The 18,639-nt window shown below is 36.9% G+C and overlaps 3 protein-coding genes across 4 annotated transcripts in view; 2 read left to right on the top strand and 1 right to left on the bottom strand.

Annotated features, from left to right (window-relative positions):
* LOC101741105 (myrosinase 1) overlaps positions 1–907 on the bottom strand; it is a 34,124-nt gene extending 33,217 nt beyond the window's left edge. Inside the window, exon 1 of one of the 2 annotated variants that reach the window (XM_062674443.1) lies at positions 768–907. The gene's annotated coding sequence lies outside the window, so the exon portion shown is untranslated. Of the gene's footprint in view, positions 1–583; positions 734–767 lie in introns of those variants that run through there. The other variant, XM_062674442.1, reaches the window with a different exon arrangement.
* Positions 908–1,697: 790 nt separating this feature from the next.
* LOC101740965 (myrosinase 1) lies at positions 1,698–13,292 on the top strand. The gene is made up of 10 exons (XM_004926137.5): positions 1,698–1,771; positions 4,924–5,027; positions 5,618–5,765; positions 6,665–6,831; positions 7,437–7,697; positions 8,696–8,784; positions 9,393–9,540; positions 9,623–9,786; positions 10,536–10,777; positions 12,261–13,292. Exons 1-10 carry the CDS (start codon positions 1,728–1,730, stop codon positions 12,394–12,396), a joined length of 1,503 nt encoding a protein of 500 aa, XP_004926194.2. The 5' UTR covers positions 1,698–1,727; the 3' UTR covers positions 12,397–13,292.
* A 932-nt stretch (positions 13,293–14,224) lies between these two features.
* LOC119630061 (uncharacterized) lies at positions 14,225–14,926 on the top strand. Its single transcript, XM_038018133.2, has one exon. The coding sequence runs from the start codon at positions 14,225–14,227 to the stop codon at positions 14,924–14,926; it is 702 nt and encodes a 233-aa protein (XP_037874061.2).
* Positions 14,927–18,639: the final 3,713 nt, after the last annotated feature.

Here is an 18,639-nt window from a genome sequence, read left to right as displayed (position 1 = left end):
TTAACGATGTGACGTGTTGGGCCAGAGCGGCACTTCTGTCGTTAGCATGCGGTATGTCGCGAAACGATAAGTTGTCCCTTAAGTAATCGATATAATTTTTTTTTTTTTTTTTTGTCAGGAGGAAATCGCCGGACTTCCGCCCTCCACTGGGGAAAGTAATCGATATAATAATATCATATTTACGAACTTTAAAAATAGCGTCGTATGGACGACCTCTTTTTCTTCTGGAATTCGATTAAGAACTATATTATTATTATAATATATTTTCTATCGTATGAATAGTTATTCAAAACTAGATATAAAAAAAATTCAAAGTGCATTAAACTTATTAATTAAAACTTTAAACACAATAAAAAAAAATCGACTCCATTGAATAAGAGCAGGATCGTTTGGATTATGCGACTAAAATAGAAGGCGTTGTAATAGTAGTTCTTACACGAAAAAGACGGCCATTGAGGTTTGCCGTATTATACTTGAACCTTTGAGTGAAGTTTTTAGACAAATTAAATCAAAATCACTTAATGCTCCCTATATTTAGTCAAAAAAAAAAAACAAATATAAATTAAAAAACTCTTTTGCTTACCGAATATACGATATCCCATCGTATAGTCGATAGCTTCGCCGAGCAATCTTGGCGGGGCCGGGAGAAGATTGCTGCCCACGGATATCGCCTGAGTCTTCGCCACGTTGACTTTCAGTCTCCTGTCATTCAGGATGGCTATACTAAGAAATGTTGGATTCATTCATCCCCTGAATCAATAAGTTACCTTTGTGACATTGACGAGAAGAGATCGGGTTCTGCTGTTCTGGGACCGACTGCACGGCCATTTAGTAAATAACCTTTCTCTTATCTGTTTCGTGAAAAATCTATAGAATGTCTTATTACTGAAGCACTATATTAAGATAATTCTTGTTGTTTATTATTAAAAAAACATTGACAACAGACAGCCTGAGACAGCAAAACAGCTGTCTACATATTACAATACAACGAAATTGAGTATGTAAATATAGTGTCTTCGTCTATCTATATCTATACTAATATTATAAAGAGGAAAGATTTGTTTGTTTGTTTGTTTCGAATAGGCTCCGAAACTACTGGACCGATTTGAAAAAATCTTTTTCCATTAGAAGCCGACATTGTCCCTGATGAACATAGGCTACTTTTAAAAAAAAAAAAATATTTTTTTGGTTTCATGTGTGTTTTAATGTTTCCGAAGCGAAGCGAGGGCGGGTCGCTAGTCTAATAATAAAAAAGGACTTTTCCCAAGACAATCGGGTAATGTAGGTAATTATTGGTGGTAAGACGTCTTGTGGCTCCGCACGGGTCGGTACCACCACCCTGACTATTTCTGCCGTGAAGTAGTAATGCATTTCGGTTTGAAGGGTGGGGCAGCCGTTGTAACTATACTTGAGACCTTAGAACTTATCTCAAGGTGGGTGGCGCATTTATTTACGTTGTGGCGCATCTATGGGCTCCAGTAACCACTTAACACCAGGCGGACCGTTAGCTCCTTCACCCATATAAGCAATAAAGAAATCTTTTAGCAGGAAACAGATAAAACAGCAATGGAACTAGCGACGCTAAACAAGAAAACAGCTCTAATGATTGGTATAAAATCATTTAATGATAAATTGAAAAATAAATACGTTCTGAATTACAATGAAGCCACACGCTAATATTAGTGCTGCGTTTATTACTTTGTAACATAAGACAACATTGTTCAAAAATGCTATTTATCACAATGACGGCACAGACAACGGTTGTTTTGTGGTATAAACATTTTTAGTATAATTAATTTGGAAAATGTTATTTGAATTAAATAAATCAGCATAAAGGGGTCTGTCTGGTCGGTATATCGAAGTGATGAAGGACAATGTCTGGATCGGATGGGTTGTGAATCATCGACTGGTATTAATTCTAGGGTCAGCAGACTAAAGCACATAAGTCAAAAAACTCTACTTTACAGGAATTAAAAAAAACTATTTAGAATCTTATACATTAACAAACTTAATAATGTTTATTTGAATTATATAAGTCTATAACACTAACTTATTATTAAAATTAAATATGTTAAAGTAAATGTGATTATTTAATCTTTAGATGACTTAAGTTATAAGGAACACAATAATAGTATGAGTTAAGTGAAAAATATCAACAATTCAGATATATATTATAATAATATAAGTCATAAATATAAATAACAACTCAATGTTTAATTAAAATTCTACTTCTTCATCGAGTTCTAAAATATCTGGATCAGTATTTCGTAAAGTTTCCAACGTGGGAAGACTTACGTAAAATTCATGGAAAATATCCGGTATTAAAGGGAGCAGCGAAATTAAATCATTTTTTTTCTCGATGGATATGGGTAATGGCTGTATAGATATTATAGGAACATGATCAGGAACACTGGACCCTCTTCTTTTATAGTTAAAGGTAGAAAAAGGCGAATCTATATTCAGGGTGTCTTTATAAGTGAGAACGCCAAATTCTTGCTCATAGCGTAGCCATCTTTTTTCCAGCCATTTAAACTGCCGCCCATCGGTATCTTTATTTCTTAAAACTAAAGCACTTTTGAGGAGGGATGAAAAGTCATAAAAGTCTGTATTTTTCATTTCAACAACCTTAAACTTTTTGCTGCTAGACCGGATCAACTGTATCCAATCATGTGGATGAAATACCTGTAATTCCGTTTTCTTCTTTTTTTTTTCTATGATGCCATGATCGGTATCTACTTCTAAATGGCTATGGCCAGGTATCATAAATTTGTGGTCAATTGTTTTGATAGCTCGATGTTTTTGCAATACCCAAGTAAACATACAACTGACATGGGAATTCCTATTTTGCCCACCGCATGTATCCGAGTAAAAAATTACATGTTTCGTATTATCAGATACGGATGTTTCTAAGTGCTTGTAAATACAAGAAGCGATTTGGTTAGCTCCCCGAGCTGCTACCGCCTCGTGCCACACATAGCAAACAGCTTTACCAGTTTTGTTGTCGTGGACAGTTAAATTGAACGTCCATAATTGCCGTTTATAAAAGGCTACAGAAGAACTTAGAGCTGGTGTTGGCAAACACTGCTGTAAATCAAATGTGTACACCTGTAACGTGTCATCATTCTTGCACCTTAGCGTGTCAGCTCGTTTCATGTCATAGGCTTGATCAGCTAGCGTTTTGTGGTTATCATGTTGAAGTATGAGATCGATTTTAACAGATTCCTCTTGACACAACTGTATCTGCATCTTAAACTTGTCACAAGTGTAACAAGTATCGACACGCAGTTTTTTAAATGAAAGTCCTAATTTGTGAAATTCCTGACTATAGATTTTGATTGAAGGTGGATTATTCCGATCTTGACAAAATAACTCAAACATCTTTTGCATTGTTAAGTGAGATGGCAAATACTTCTTTGATGTAGACTTTCTCGTATAGTGACTTTCGTATGACGGAAATGACATGATATGTGTCTTAATTTCTAGGCGTTTTTCGTTTGATATCTTATGCTTAGGAATTGTTTTCCCTCGCATGTCATCAGTTTGAGTACCCCCTATGGATGATCTCCTTTTCATAGCAACTGTCTTTATAAAATTGTCACTTTCATCTAAAGTTTTCATTAAACATCCTCGGCAGACAGGTTCACGTTTACCATGCACAGTAAAAAAGTATTTATATGTCTTCATTCTAAGCTTTTGCTTTTCAGGTTCAATAGCTCGTATTCTTTGCGTAGATTTATCTTTAATTTCCATTAAAGACGCCATGTATGCAGATCTTTTTGCATATGACCCCATTTGCCAATATTCTGTAAATATGGCATGCCTATCAGTTAATGGTATACGTTCTTTACATTTCATTCTGCAAACAGGTAGCTCTTTCATAGTACGATCTGATATACATTTTCCTTTTAATGTTTTGTATGCCTGTCCTAAGTTACGTTTTAATTTTTTTTCTCTTTTTATAGTACGTATACTCTTTTTTGGAGACACATTAGGATTAATTGAAATTTCATCACAAGTACTTGAACTTGATGTGGTTGAAAGTCTCGGTAATTCATAACATGGATCTCGTACAGAATCATCACTAGAGAAGTCAAGTACAGGATGGTATGTTAAACTACTGACTTGACCTGATGATGTCGACGGTATAGGATCGTCTACCACTAGGTTCTCTGTGTTCAAAATCGACTGTTGATTTACATTTTCTAAAAAAGGACAAAACAATCATCTATTTATAATGATATAATTACGTAATTTGCAAATCATAATTTTGAAGATATGTGAAAATATACCTTCATTGCTTTCCAGATGAGTGGATAACGCCATTTCAACTAATTTCTTGCATCTTTGAATATTCATCTTAAATAATTAAAATATTTAAGCACTCACACACAACTAACTAACACAACTAACCAACAAACTGTGCACAATCGACAACATTAGTAAATTAAAACCACTTACCGAAGTATTGTTTACGTTATAAATATTTTTAAGTAACCACTTTCTCTAAAGAAATGTTACATTTTGATGTTCTTTATAACATAAGTCAGACTTCTTACGTTAATAACTTTGTACTTATGGTGTTCCTTAGAACATAAGTCCAGTTATGTTTTTTAGTTCGTTTGATTATATTAGGATTTAATAAGGTTGATACAGAACGCCGCTTGAATACGCCATGAAATACTTGAGTTTGATTTATGTGCTTTAGTCAGATTGTGTGTTGAGCAAAATGTAAACCGATGATGTAATAAAAAATAAACTGAAAATTTTGACTTATGTGCTTTAGTCTGCCGACCCTAGAATTAAAAATCATCATCTCTTCTCAGATACAGATTTTTCTGTCCACTTTTACCTAGTCCGAACTTCTTCACGCACAAGTTATTACAGTATACGCTACGATTCTCTAACCAACATCATATGATGCAGCTTGCTGGTGAAAGCGGCTTGGGGCGAGATGAAATTTCCACCTGGCTTCAGATTCGGGGCTGCAACCGCTGCTTATCAGATCGAAGGCTCCTGGAACGTGAGTGGTACGTAGATTTTTTTTTATTGCTTAGATGTGTGGACGAGCTCACAGCCCACATGGTGTTAAGTGGTTACTGGAGCCCATTGACATCTACAACGTAAATGCGCCACCCACCTTCAGATAAGCTCTAAGGTCTTAGTATAGTTACAACGGCTACCCCACCCTTCAAACCGAAACGCATTACTGCTTCACGGCAGAAATAGGCGGGTTGGTGGCACCTACCCGTGCGGACTCACAAGAGGTCCTACCACCCAGTAATTACGCAAATTATAATTTTGCGGGTTTGATTTTTATTACACGATGTTATTCCTTCACCGTGAAAGTCAATCATGAACATTTGTTAAATACGTATTTCATTAGAAAAATTGGTACCCGCCTGCGGGATTCGAACACCGGTGCATCGTTCAACACGAATGCACTGGACGTCTTATCCTTTAGGCCACGACGACATCAATTTGTCTTGTTATAGATGACGTCACTGAGAAAAGTCACATGACGCACATTTCACACTCAAAATTACCCTCACATGTTTCCGCTTTCAATTCTGCTTTTACTATCGTATCAGATAAGGTTCTGTGTTTTGTTTTTCTTCAGATAAAGCCGAGAGCGTATGGGATAGGTTTACACATGAACATAAATATTACGTGGACTCTGGAAGCAATGGTGATGTCGCTTGTGACTCCTACAACAGGTGGAAGGATGATGTACGAATTGCAAAGGAGTTGAACTTACACTTCTATAGGTATGGTTGATTTTTTTTAACTTACGCTGGCAAATGAGGAATTTATGGTTTTACTGGCACTACGGCGTCTTCTGAGCCCATAAGGGTAGGTACCACCACCCTACTTATGGCTGCCGTGAAGCAGTAATGCGTTTCGGTTTGAAGGGTGAGGCAACCGTAAGACTGAGACTTAGAACTGATGTTTCAAGGTACGTGGTGGTATGTACGTTGTTGATGTCTATGGACTTTGATTACCACTCAACACTAGGTAGGGCGTTCGTCGACCCATTCAAGCGATAAAAAAATACTAAACAGATTTTGACCTCAGGCAAACTTCACAGTTTTCGTGAATACGGCCGAACGGACGCCAATCACTGATTATTTTTGTAGTGTCTGAATAATAAAAAATAAATAATAGATTGCAAAAAAACTAACAAAAAACGCTTTTATAGAAAATCCAACTAAAACATAGAAAATAAATTTTAATAAATTTTAATTCAATTAAAAATAGTGTAAGAGAAAATGATTTTATTGTAAAAAAAAACGTATAAAAGCGTATTTTGTTAGTTTTAAACTATTATTAATTTTTCATTTTTTAGTTGAATTTAAATTTTTTCAATTCTTTTTCACTATTGTATTGTCATCGGTCCTTAATAAGTATACCGACGTATATTTCGAGTTAATCCGACGTTTTGAAGAAGTCAAAATTATGTTCAAAGATTCTGTTACAAACATACATACGTCTGAAGCTAATAAAAGCGTATTAAAAATAGTTTTATTTGACGCTTACGATGTGCCACCACCTGGCTTTGCAGACTTAGTAGCTTAAAACCTGTACACGAGTAATTTGAAACTGAAATACGAAAGCGCTACATTGTGCAATCAAATAAAACAGGTACGCGTAATTCCGCTTGTCGCAGATTTTCGATCTCGTGGCCTCGTCTACTACCGACTGCTTTTTCAAACAAAATCAGCGACGACGGGAGGAATTATTACAATCAGTTGATCGATGCTCTCCTGGAAGAGGGTATAGAGCCGATAGTGACTCTGTTTCATTTGGATTTGCCTCAAAGATTGCAGGATCTGGGTAAGCGCTGTCTGTCATATGAAAATCATTTCATATTAATTCTGCCACAGTTGGAGTGTCTGTAATATACGATGAGGTATGATCTAGTTGCCTTATCTGTGGAGAAAAGAGATTTACCCACGAAAGTATTGTAGAAGAGATTGTAATCAAAACAGGGCTGAAGATAGCGAGTGGTAATGGTACTGAGTAATAATAATAGCGTTTTAAAAACTTTAGTAATATTTGATGAATTTGACGGTGTTTGCTGGTTAAGTTGTGGTGGCTATCACGAAATTGAAGATGTTTGACAAAAAACCTGAATCGCATGACAGTTACAAAATAAGTTTTATATAACCGAATTCTAAACAACAATTGGACTGCCTCCTTACCGTGTTACAACCGTTCTGTGGAAGACTTTCCAACAGTTTTTTCCCCCAAAAATAATTAGTTTACTGGTAGTGGGATGTCTTACGAGTCTGCATAGGTCGTAAGGTCTGATAAGTACCACCAGTAATGCGTTCCGTTATGTTTATTTTTAGACTAAGAACGGGTAGGTCGATTCACGTGAAATCTTCAGAACAGAACTGAAAATGTGTACACAAAATATTAACTTTTATTCCGGACAGGCGGCTGGGCAAACCCTTTAATAATCGATTGGTTCGCCAACTACGCAAGGGTGGTATTTTCTCTTTATGGAGACCGAGTGAAGACCTGGATAACTATTAATGAGCCCCTACTAATTTGTGAGATGTCGTACAGCGATAGTAATCTGGCCCCTGGAATCGAATCCATTGAATTAGGAAATTATTTGTGTGCCAAGAATGTTTTGTTAGCTCATGCCACAGCTTGGAGGATTTATGATGAGGAGTTCAGACCGAAGTATCACGGTAAGTCATTAAGTTCATATTATAGTAATTAGGTATAACAAGCCTCTCGTGTTTCTTGTACACAACTCCAAGGGATTTTCTCCGAGGGTTGCATTAATAGCCTAATAGGTAAGACGTGTAGTGACACCCACAGACACAGCCCACTGAGTTTCTCGCCGGATGTTCTTAGTGGGTCGCGTTTCCGATCCGGTGGTAGATTCTGCGAAGCACGGCTCTTGCTAGGGTCAGTGTTAGCATCACTCCGGTTTGAGCCCCGTGAGCTCACTCACTAGCTAAGGTTACGCTGAAATAGCCTCTCAAGGCTATCAGATTAGGTAGGAAAAAAAAAAGTAGTGACCGCATGTTTTAAAATCTTTGCTAATTTTGCAAGAAACTAGATGATAAAATGAAACACTCAAATTGCGTGCCTTCGAGTTGTCCAGCGTATTCTAATTCCACATGTGAGATGGGCTTGGAACATCATCCTGCATGTACATCCTGTCTGGGAATTCACGTCGTGACGCCTATGGACCGCTTTAAACCAGATGAGGCGTGAATTGGTTCTATTCGTTTATGTAAAAAAAATCAGAGCTGGACTATTGTTGAAAATGGACCGTGGATAGTTAAATCTTTGAAAAGAGAAAGTGGAATTGTACTTTTGGTGGTTTTGCCTGAGCATATATTGCTCTTAACGAATTATTTTTCTACTCAATATGTTTTTTAAACTCCAACTATTAGTAGCAGAACCATAACGTCAGATCTAATTTTTAGGCTCCACTGATGGGTTCTTTACCATTTCGTATTTTTGTTGATGATGTCGACTCAAAATCGAATACTTCATGAAATATTAACTTCAGGATGGTCGATAGATTTAACCTTAGAACCAATTACAATTTAATTTCCATGCCCCTAATTTTGAGAATTCATTGTTTAGCCGAATGAATGTCTTGAACAGGGAATTCTAGTTTGGAGTTGGGTTCTCTTGTGATTCTGTCCCCTATTTTTAATTATAATTTCAGGTAAAGTTTCCTTGACGAACATTTTGATATGGTATGAACCAACTACGGGCAACGATAGTAACCTTGGTAACTTGGCGAACCAGTTGTGTGTATGTACTAATTTTTTTTGTTAATTTGACTACATTTTGTAAGCTAAAGTCTGAAAAGAAACTACGTAGCCTGAGCTTCTAAGTTTGTCGGATTATTTGATGAATAAGAACAGATGATAACGCCAGTCTGGTTTTTTTTATTGCTCGTGTAGGCAGAGGAGGATACGGGCCACCTGGTGGTGAGTGATTACCGTCGTCCATGGCCTTCAGCAATGCCCTAGGCAGAGCCAAACCGGTGCCTACCGGGCCAAGCCGCTGCTTACTGGCACTTGCTAGGGCATATGTTATCCAAGTCCCAGGCTGGCTAAGTCTCGTGAAGCTAGCATAACCCCCCGAGGCTACTGGAAATACGTAGGCAAAAAATCCAACCTCTACCTTGTCTGCTGCTACAACGAAGGACTCCGGCTTTAAGGGCTGTACAGTCCTTATAGCTGAGATTAAAGTCTCAAGGTGGGTGGCGACATTCACGTTGTGACATCCATGGCCTCTGGTAACCACTCAAGACCAGGTCGGCCGTGAGCTCAGAAACCCGTCTAAGCAATTAAAAATGCAAACGTGCTCATAATACGCCCAACGAATAGAAATAAAACATTGTGAATATTTCTCAGAATGGAATATATACGCATCCGATTTTCTCGAAAACTGGTAACTGGCCACAGTCTGTTATAAAAATAGTGGACGAAAGAAGCAAATTGTTGGGATATCCTTACTCTCTTCTTCCTGAGTTTACTAAAAAAGAAATAGAATTTATAAAAGGTAAGATTTATAGTTCTTATTAATTTATTACTGTACTCCCGAGATTTTATGTTTTTCACCAATCAAATTATCTATTTTCTAGGTACTTACGACTTCTTCGGAATGAATTACTACATTTCAAAGTCAATAAGGAAGTCCCTGGTAAATGAACATATACCGTTGTGGCCTCTTGAGGGAGTACCGATATTGGGAGCCATTTTGGAAAGTCAACCCACTTGGACGAGCGGAGCTACGAAGTGGTTTTCGGTAAAATACATTTGTTTTTACGTACCTTAACAATTAATATTTAGTGCTACGTATCCAGTGGAAAACGATCTTTTGAAATTTTATTTCTAACAAGAACACTCCTTCTGGAATAACACTTTCTAGAATATTCTTACGGAAGAATGCTTTTCCGCTACACTCATGAGAGCAGGGAAATAATTATAATAAAGGGATAGTGTGATAGTCATGTGTTGATTTTTACTGCTATATTTGTCTAAATTTTTTTTATTTTTTATTGCTCAGATGGGTGGATGAGCTCACAGCCCACCTGCTGTTAAGTAGACATTGGAGCCCATAGACATCTACAACGTAAATGCGCCACCGATCTTGAGATATAGTTCTAAGGACTCAGTATAATTATGGCTACCCCACCCTTCAAACCGAAACGCATTGCTGCTTCACGGAAGAAATAGGCGGGGTGGTGGTACCTAACCATGCGGACTCATAAGAGGTCCTGCCACCAGAGGTCCTACCACCAATCCATACTTGATGCCACTAAGGTTTGAACCATGCGCCAGTCCTTTAATAATTCCGTGGTAACGTATTAAATAGCAGCCAGTTTGCTGCTGCGAATGGCCGCGTCAAGAGTGCTCCGAAGATCTTGTCTGTCTGCATGTGACGTCAGCTCTGATGCTATCAATCAATAGGTAGCCCTGGCTTTAAGATAGTGCCCTCAATTATCAATTGTCTCAATTGTCAACAAATTGGCGATTCGTAAATTAAAATTTCAGGCCCATCCACCAGGCCTTCGTAAAGTCCTGAACTGGATCAGACATAATTACGGTGATCAGGAAATATATATCATGGAAAACGGATACGCGACCGCCGATACTGAGCTGGAAGATTTTGACAGGATCAGTTACTTGAAGGATCATTTGGAGCAGGTTCTGTTAGCCATGAAGGATGGAGTCAACGTTACCCGTTACACAATTTGGTCCTTAATGGACAATTTTGAATGGTCAGATGGTTATACGTAAGTTTTTATTTATTTATTTTGATTGCTTAGATGGGTGGACGAGCTCACAGCCCACTAGGTATTAAGTGGTAACTGGAGCCCATAGACATCTACAACGTAAATGCGGCACCAACCTTGAGATATAAGTTCTAAGGTCCCAGTATCATTACAACGCCTGCCCCACCCTTCAAACCGAAACGCATTACTGCTTCACGTTAGAAATAGGCAGGATAGTGGTACCTACCCGCGCGGACTCATAAGATGCCCTACCATCAGTAAGTGGCAGTTTAAATAGTCTTGTAATTTTGGTAAAGAATTTTTAGTATTTTCAGCAATCTTTAATTTAGTGGCTACTGATTTTTTTTCGTTTGAAAGCCCTACATCTAGCAGCTTTAGTGGTAGTAACGAGGATTTTAAGTCTGCAATAGTAGTCACCATTCTGTCTAGTTTTGTCACGATGCGGTACTAACAACACGATCAAAGGGCTCATACTGGTCAATACAGGGATCTAATAGGAGTGGAGTGGGATCTTATAGTATGTTCAGTACTGGACGTCTGTCGGCTCTTTAAGTTGACGTGTTTTAGCTATGCCACGATTGATTAACTGTTTTAACGGAGTTCTTATGTTTTAGTAAGTTTAATTTATTGTCACTCTTAAAGGAATAGCGTAAATTAGCTAAAGGCCATATTTTTTTTATTTCACGCCCTTGTAGGCAGACGCGCATACGGCCTACTTGAAGGTGAGTGGTTAGCGTCGCCCATGGACATCAGCAACCCTAGCACCGAGTAATCTTCGCTAGCCTCGTTAGATGAAGGGCGTATTTTTTCCTACCTATTCTATTAACCGAATTAATAAGTGAGCTCACGGGGCTCAAACCTGACGGCGTTGCTAACACTAACCCTAGCAAGGGCAGTGCTTCGCAGAATCTACCACCGGATCGGAAACGCGACCCACTGAGAAGATCCGGCGAGAAACTCAGTGTTTAGATACCGTCGTCATATAACTGTACTAGCGACCCGCCCTCGCTTCGCTTCGGAAACATTAAAACACACATGAAACAAAAAAAATATATATAAAAAAAGTAGTCTATGTTCATCAGGGACAATGTCGGCTTATAATGGAAAAAAAATTTTTCAAATCGGTCCAGTAGTTTCGGAGCCTATTCGAAACAAACAAACAAACAAATCTTTCCTCTTTATAATATTAGTATAGATATAGATGAATATCTTTATTTGTAACTAGGTGACCCGGCAGACTTCGTAGTGCCTCAATCGATAAATAAAAGACACATCAAGGGGACACATCAAAGGAAAAACAAAATTGTTTGTTTTTATATAATTCCGAGCTTTTTTATATTTTTTCATCTTTTAAACCTTCCCTGGACTTCCACGAATAATTCAAGAGCAAAATTAGCCAAATCGGTCAAGCCGTTCTCGAGTTTTAGCGAGACTAACGAACAGCAATTCATTTTTATAAATAGAGATAATAATTTTATTGCAGGATAAAGTTTGGCCTGTATGAAGTGGACTTTTCGAGTCCAGAGCGAACACGCACTCCGAGGAAATCAGCGGAATACTACAAGAATGTTATCGAGACCCATTCCTTGTCTGATTTCTACGTTAAAAATGAATTATAATTTATTTAATTTTTTATTTTCTTAATTTATAACATTGTTTGTTGTACTTGTTTTTCGTTTATCGTGTAAGGTTTGTTGTAAAATAATTAAATTTTTTAATGTTGAGGAAATTTTCGGATTGCCAAATAGCAACACTGTTGGTGGGAGCTATTACAGTAGTTGGGACGTGACATAATAAAAAAGGCGGTAGTCTGAAAAAACATAACGAAAAGCGGTGTATTCGGTAGAGAACAGATGTCTAAAGATTGTACAAGTGGAGTTATAAATAAACGGGTAGGTACCACGGCCCCGCCTATTTCGGCCGTGAAGCAGTAATGCGTTTCGGTTTGAAGGGTGGGGCAGCCGTTGTAACTATACTGAGACCTTAGAACTTATATCTCAAAGTGTGTGGCGCATTTACGTTGTAGATGTCTATGGGTTCCAGTAACCACTTAACACCAGGTGGGCTGTGAGCTCGTCCACACATCTAGGCAATAAAAATTAAAAAAAAGCAATACAGAATTATGTAAAATACTGCAATCTGTGTATTTATCAGCATTCATCATTTCGGTAGGCAGCGGCTTGGCTCTGCTCCTGGCATTACTGAAGTCCATGGGCGACGGTAATCACTTACCATCAGGTGGGTCGTACGCTCGTCTGCCTACAAAGGCAATAAACAAAATATTTCCTGGCTTTGGAACCAGAGTTTTACATCCGTAGTTTGTTGAAAGAAAAATGAACTGTTGTAAAGCTGAAAGAATATAAATATAAATAAATATAATAATTTACTAACAATCACGCCACGTTAACTGGTCCCGTGCTAAGTTCGTAAAGAACTTGTGTTACAGGTACCAGATAACGGAAATAAATATAATATTTTTATCATACACATAAATAATAATAAAAAAAAATAAAAAGCCTTTTATTTCCTGCTAAAATACAAAGTAAATAGGTATACATATAATAATTTTAATTTTCTTCACTTATGTTTGGCAGGAACCCATTAAACATGGTGAAGGCCTCCTCCAAGTCCTTCCATTTGGTTCTATTTTGAGCTACCTGTATCCATCGAGGGCCAGCGATAGCTTTTATATCATCCTCCCATTTTGATATCGGGCGACCCTTTTTTCTTTTCCCTTGTGGCCCTTCCCATGCAGTTATTCTTGCTTGGAGGGTAGGCGCTAGTGCCACGGTAAACATCGGCTCCGCTAAATAATATTAAAGAAGCTTATAAAAGTGACTAATAATAAACCTAAACTAGTGGACAATGTGTCAAAAATATCTAGCGAATTTGTGAAATAAAAAGACTGTGAAATCAACGTTTCAGTAAACTAAATTGTGAAACAAACATAGTGCAAACAACTTTTACAAACTTTGATCATTTTCGGAATCCTGTGAATAATGTATAACTTAAAGCTGGACTATATATGTGCGGAAAAAGATGAGTATAATCAGTAATAGTGGAATTAATAACATTTTGATTACATATATTAAACCCAAAAATTGCAAATTGCTTACCTACCTACCAAGTTTATTAACTCAAAGCAAGATACTTTTATAATAGCACCATCTACAATAATAAAGTTGCACTAATACACCACCTACCGCGCTTTGCCAGAACGTTACGAAAAGATCGACTCGCAGGCAATATCATTTACAATTACAAATAGTACAAACACGGATCGCTAGAGGGCCAATAATAAAATAACTAAAGCACGACTACCAACGAATCATGGAAGAAATTTTGATTGCGCTCAAAGAAATAAAGAAAGACCTGGACGAGCAGAGACAAGAAATCCGAGCAACTGGAATTAATGTTACGGATAAAGTATCAAAAAATGTAAACAAAATGCTCGAAGAAAAATTCCTAGTATGGGAAAAAAAGTATGAAAACTTGAAAAAAATAACGGAAAACCAAGAAAAGAGAATCTATTTTCTAGAAAAAGAGGCAAGAAAAAGAAATATAGTATTTTTTGGTATCGAAGAGTCAGAAAAATCGTATGAAAATCTAGAAAATACTATTATTAATTGGATAAGCCAATATCTTAATATTCAGCTAAAGCACTGCGACATACAAGAAGTCAGGAGACTGGGAAAGAAAGAGGAACGACCACGCCCTATAGTAGTGACCTTCACAACACTAGGTACTAAAATTAAAAGCTGGAAACGAAGAAATACACTAAAAGATACCTATTTCTACATGAAAGAAGATTACCCGAAGTACGTGCTAGAAAAGAGGAAGGGCTTACAAGAGCAGCTACGTATAGAAAGAGAGAAGGGAAATACAGCGTTATTGAAGTATGACAAATTGATCATCCTGCCCAAAACCAATACGAAAAGAAAATTACCCACCTCACCAAACAGCGGCACAACTTCAAAAGTAAACGAGACCTCACAAATAAACAAAAAGAACAAGATTCAAAAACCTGGCACCCCCGTGATAAGATCCAACAGCATCTCCGAGGGAGTTGTTAAACCAGGCATGCTGAACTTCTTGGTGAATAAAAACACCATAACGGCTAGTAATCATAATCCAGGAAAATCAACATAGCAATTGCCACCCTCCTCCAATTCAAATTCAAATTTAGTACTTAAGAACAATCAAACTAAACATCTTCCAAAACGGCTGGTCACCGAGGAAGATTACGACTACAACCCTCCAAGTGTAAACATTAACAGACAGCTTATAAGTAAAACAAATAAAGATAATGAACAAAAACTTTATATAATAACTTTCAACGTGAAAACACTATCTTCTTATGAAAAACTAATAGAATTAACAGAATCACTAAAATCAATAAAATCAGACATTATTGGAATGGCAGAAGTGAGACGTCTTGGGGAAAAAATAGAGGAATATGAGGATTTTATTCTTTACTACATGGGCCAGACACCTGGACAGTTCGGCGTGGGCTTTTTGGTGAGAAAAAATCTTAAAGTAAACATAGAGAACTTCACGGGCTTATCAGAACGAGTCGCTATATTAAACTTACAATTCCATGGGCAAAAACTATCAATCATTCAAGTCTACGCACCCACAGAAGCAGCAAATGAAGAAGATATTTCTTATTTTTATGAGACAGTCAGAAGGGCTAGGGAGTTAGCGCATAAAGACTATATCATAATGGGCGACTTCAATGCTAAGATAGGTAAACCAAGACACGAAGAATTCTTGATTGCAAAACCATTTGGTCTTGGTATAAGAAATGACAGAGGCCAAAAATTGATAGATTTCGCTCTAGAAACTAAGACAGCAATAATGAACACATACTATCATAAGAAACCAAACCGCAGATGGACATGGCGCTCACCAGGTGGCGCATATAAAAATGAGATCGATTACATTCTATCTAACATACCGCAGAAGTTTCATAATGTGGAAGTTCTAAATATCAACTACCCATCAGACCACAGGCCAGTGAGAGCAACCATATCTCTTGAAAAAATAAAAATATCCAGGACTAGATACAAGACCAACCAGTGTGCGAGTCTAAAATACGAAAGCGAAATACTCAGATTCAGATTAAATCTCCAACTCCACCTGCTACGTGCCGATGACCAGAACTTGAAAGATACTGATAATATACAGACTCAATACAACAAAATAACCAATGCCATCTCGAGAAGCCTAGAAGAAACGCACAAGGAACACAATTCGTACAGACACAAAAAAATATCGCTACGCACAGAAAAACTCATGACTAGAAGAAAAGAATTACAGAAGACTAAAAACAAAACCAGAAGTATAAGAAACGAAATATCAGCTTTATACAAACTCATTAGCAAGTATATCAGGCAAGATTATGCAAAATACAGACAGGATACCATAACTAAGCACTTACAAGTTTCAGGCAGCACAAAAAAGGCTTATAAAGAGCTAGCACAAAATAAAACTTGGATCGAAGGACTTAAATCATCAGGAAAACAATCTATAATAACAAACCGCAATGATATCATTAATATGGCCACTGAATTTTATAAATCATTATACAGTAAAAAAACATCCACATATGTAGACATAACACCAAGCAGTAATATATCAAACAACGAAAAGGTGCAACCAATCACGGAATCTGAACTTATTGCAGCAATAAAAAACCTGAAAACCGACAAAAGCCCAGGCCCAGATGGCATTTCAAACGAAGCTTTAAAGGCAGCTGACAGAATATTAGCGCCACCTGTGGCAAAATTGTTTAACCAGATATTAGAAAATGCTGAGATCCCCATCCAATGGACAGAATCAAATATAATTTTAATCTATAAAAAAGGAGATCCAAAGGACATAACAAATTACAGGCCTATTAGTTTACTGTCTTGTTTCTATAAACTCTTTTCGTCAATTATAAACAACAGAATCAGTGATTCGCTAGAGAAAAATCAACCAATTGAACAAGCAGGATTCAGAAAAGGTTTTTCTACAGTGGACCACATTCACACCTTAGAACTCTTGATAGAAAAATACCAAGAAAAACAGAGAACACTATACATTGCATACATAGACTACCAAAAGGCTTTTGACACTGTGTCACATGATAGTGTATGGAAGTCGTTAAAAAACCAAGGGGTGAATGATAAATATATACAGATAATTAAAAACATTTATAAAACTAATACAAGTAGAATAAAACTAGAATCTATAGGCCCAAGATTTTCTATCAAAAGAGGTGTAAGACAGGGAGACCCCATGTCTCCAAAAATTTTCATTGCCATACTTGAATCAATATTTAGACAGCTAGATTGGAAAAACCTCGGCTTAAATATTGAAGGTAAATATTTGACTCATCTCCGCTTTGCAGACGACTTAGTAGTGCTGGCAGAATCAAGTTCAGAACTTCAATACATGGTTGAGTCTCTCCACAGAGCCAGCATTAAAGTAGGCTTAGAAATGAATGCAACAAAAACTATGGTAATGACAAATAGTGCTAGAAAGAAAATAACAGTCGGAAACGAACTATTGAAATACACAGACCACTATATTTACTTAGGAAAACAGATCAGCTTTGAAAGAAAAAACAATGAGATGGAGATTGGAAGAAGAATCCAACACACCTGGAACAAGTACTGGAATTTACGTGAAGTATTTAAAAGTACGTTGCCAATATACTTAAAAACCAAGGTTCTAAATTCCTGCATTCTACCATGCTTGACTTATGGCTGCCAAACTTGGAAGTTTACATCAAAGGCCAATAATCTAATAGTAAGCTGCCAACGAGGAATGGAGCGAAGTCTGCTGAATATAAGAAAGATTCAAAAAATCAGACACACAAAAATCAGAGAAAAAACAAAATCTATAGATGCTCTTGAATATGCCAGAAACTTAAAGTGGAAGTGGGCTGGTCATGTAGCCAGACTTAAGGACCAGAGATGGACTGCAAGAATCATACACATACATATATTTAATATACACCCATAACCCTGGAAAGACATTTATATTTATCATACAAATATTTTCCCTTGGCGGGATTCGAACCCGCGACCCCCTTGTGTAGTGACCATGTCACTTACCACTACACCAGACGGCCGAATGACTGGCCAGTACTGATGCTGGTGTATGGAGTCGATATGAGCCGGTAACACTTTCGAAGGTTCGAGATGCTTTATTTTATTTGTTTTGTTTCTTTGTATCTATTTGTTTTATGGTGGGAGAGAGAAAGAGAGAGAGAGAGAGAATACACTTTAATGCACACCAAAACACAATTTACATTCGAAAAACAATCACGATACATTTGTACAATAGGCGGTCTTATCGCTAAAAGCGATCTCTTCCAGACAACCGTTTAAATTACAGAAATTCTGGAAAATATAAAAATATAGCAGGTATGTTGCGGTGTACTACTGATAATACATTATTATATAAAATATATACATACAATAAATAAAATATATATAATATGAAATATACTTACATATAATACATACTAATATACTTACATACACATACTACATCAACAATGGGAATAAATTGTTAAAGGATTATCAGGGCGGCGGCGACAACTTTACATCCGCACGAAATAATTTATTCTCTTTTAATAACACATTATTAGGACGGATAGAATACGAATCAATCAGAAATATGCTAACCGCCGGTATTTATACAATCATCTTGACCTATTTAGATACAAACTTAATAGGTAATATTAAACATTGTTTATCTTAATTATTCTTAATGATTATTTATGTACAATTATTGTTTAATAATATCGAATTATATAACATTAAAGGTATATTGCGCCGGAAGCTGTCAAGCGGAAGGCGCCAATAAAA

This window comes from Bombyx mori, chromosome 20 (assembly GCF_030269925.1).
Source record: "Bombyx mori chromosome 20, ASM3026992v2".
Lineage (NCBI taxonomy): Eukaryota > Metazoa > Arthropoda > Insecta > Lepidoptera > Bombycidae > Bombyx > Bombyx mori.
Note: the sequence above shows the minus strand (reverse complement) of the source record. Positions and strands in the feature narration are given on the sequence as shown.

Bases quoted from the DNA above. Each gene is read 5' to 3' on its own strand.
- LOC119630061 (XM_038018133.2), top strand. From the start codon at position 14,225: ATGCTCGAAGAAAAATTCCTAGTATGGGAAAAAAAGTATGAAAACTTG.
- LOC101740965 (XM_004926137.5), top strand. From the start codon at position 1,728: ATGCTATTTATCACAATGACGGCACAGACAACGGTTGTTTTGTG. The intron at 5,028-5,617 runs GTACGTAGATTT...GTTTTTCTTCAG, and splicing joins AGGCTCCTGGAACGTGAGTG to ATAAAGCCGAGAGCGTATGG. The intron at 8,785-9,392 runs GTATGTACTAAT...AATATTTCTCAG, and splicing joins ACTTGGCGAACCAGTTGTGT to AATGGAATATATACGCATCC.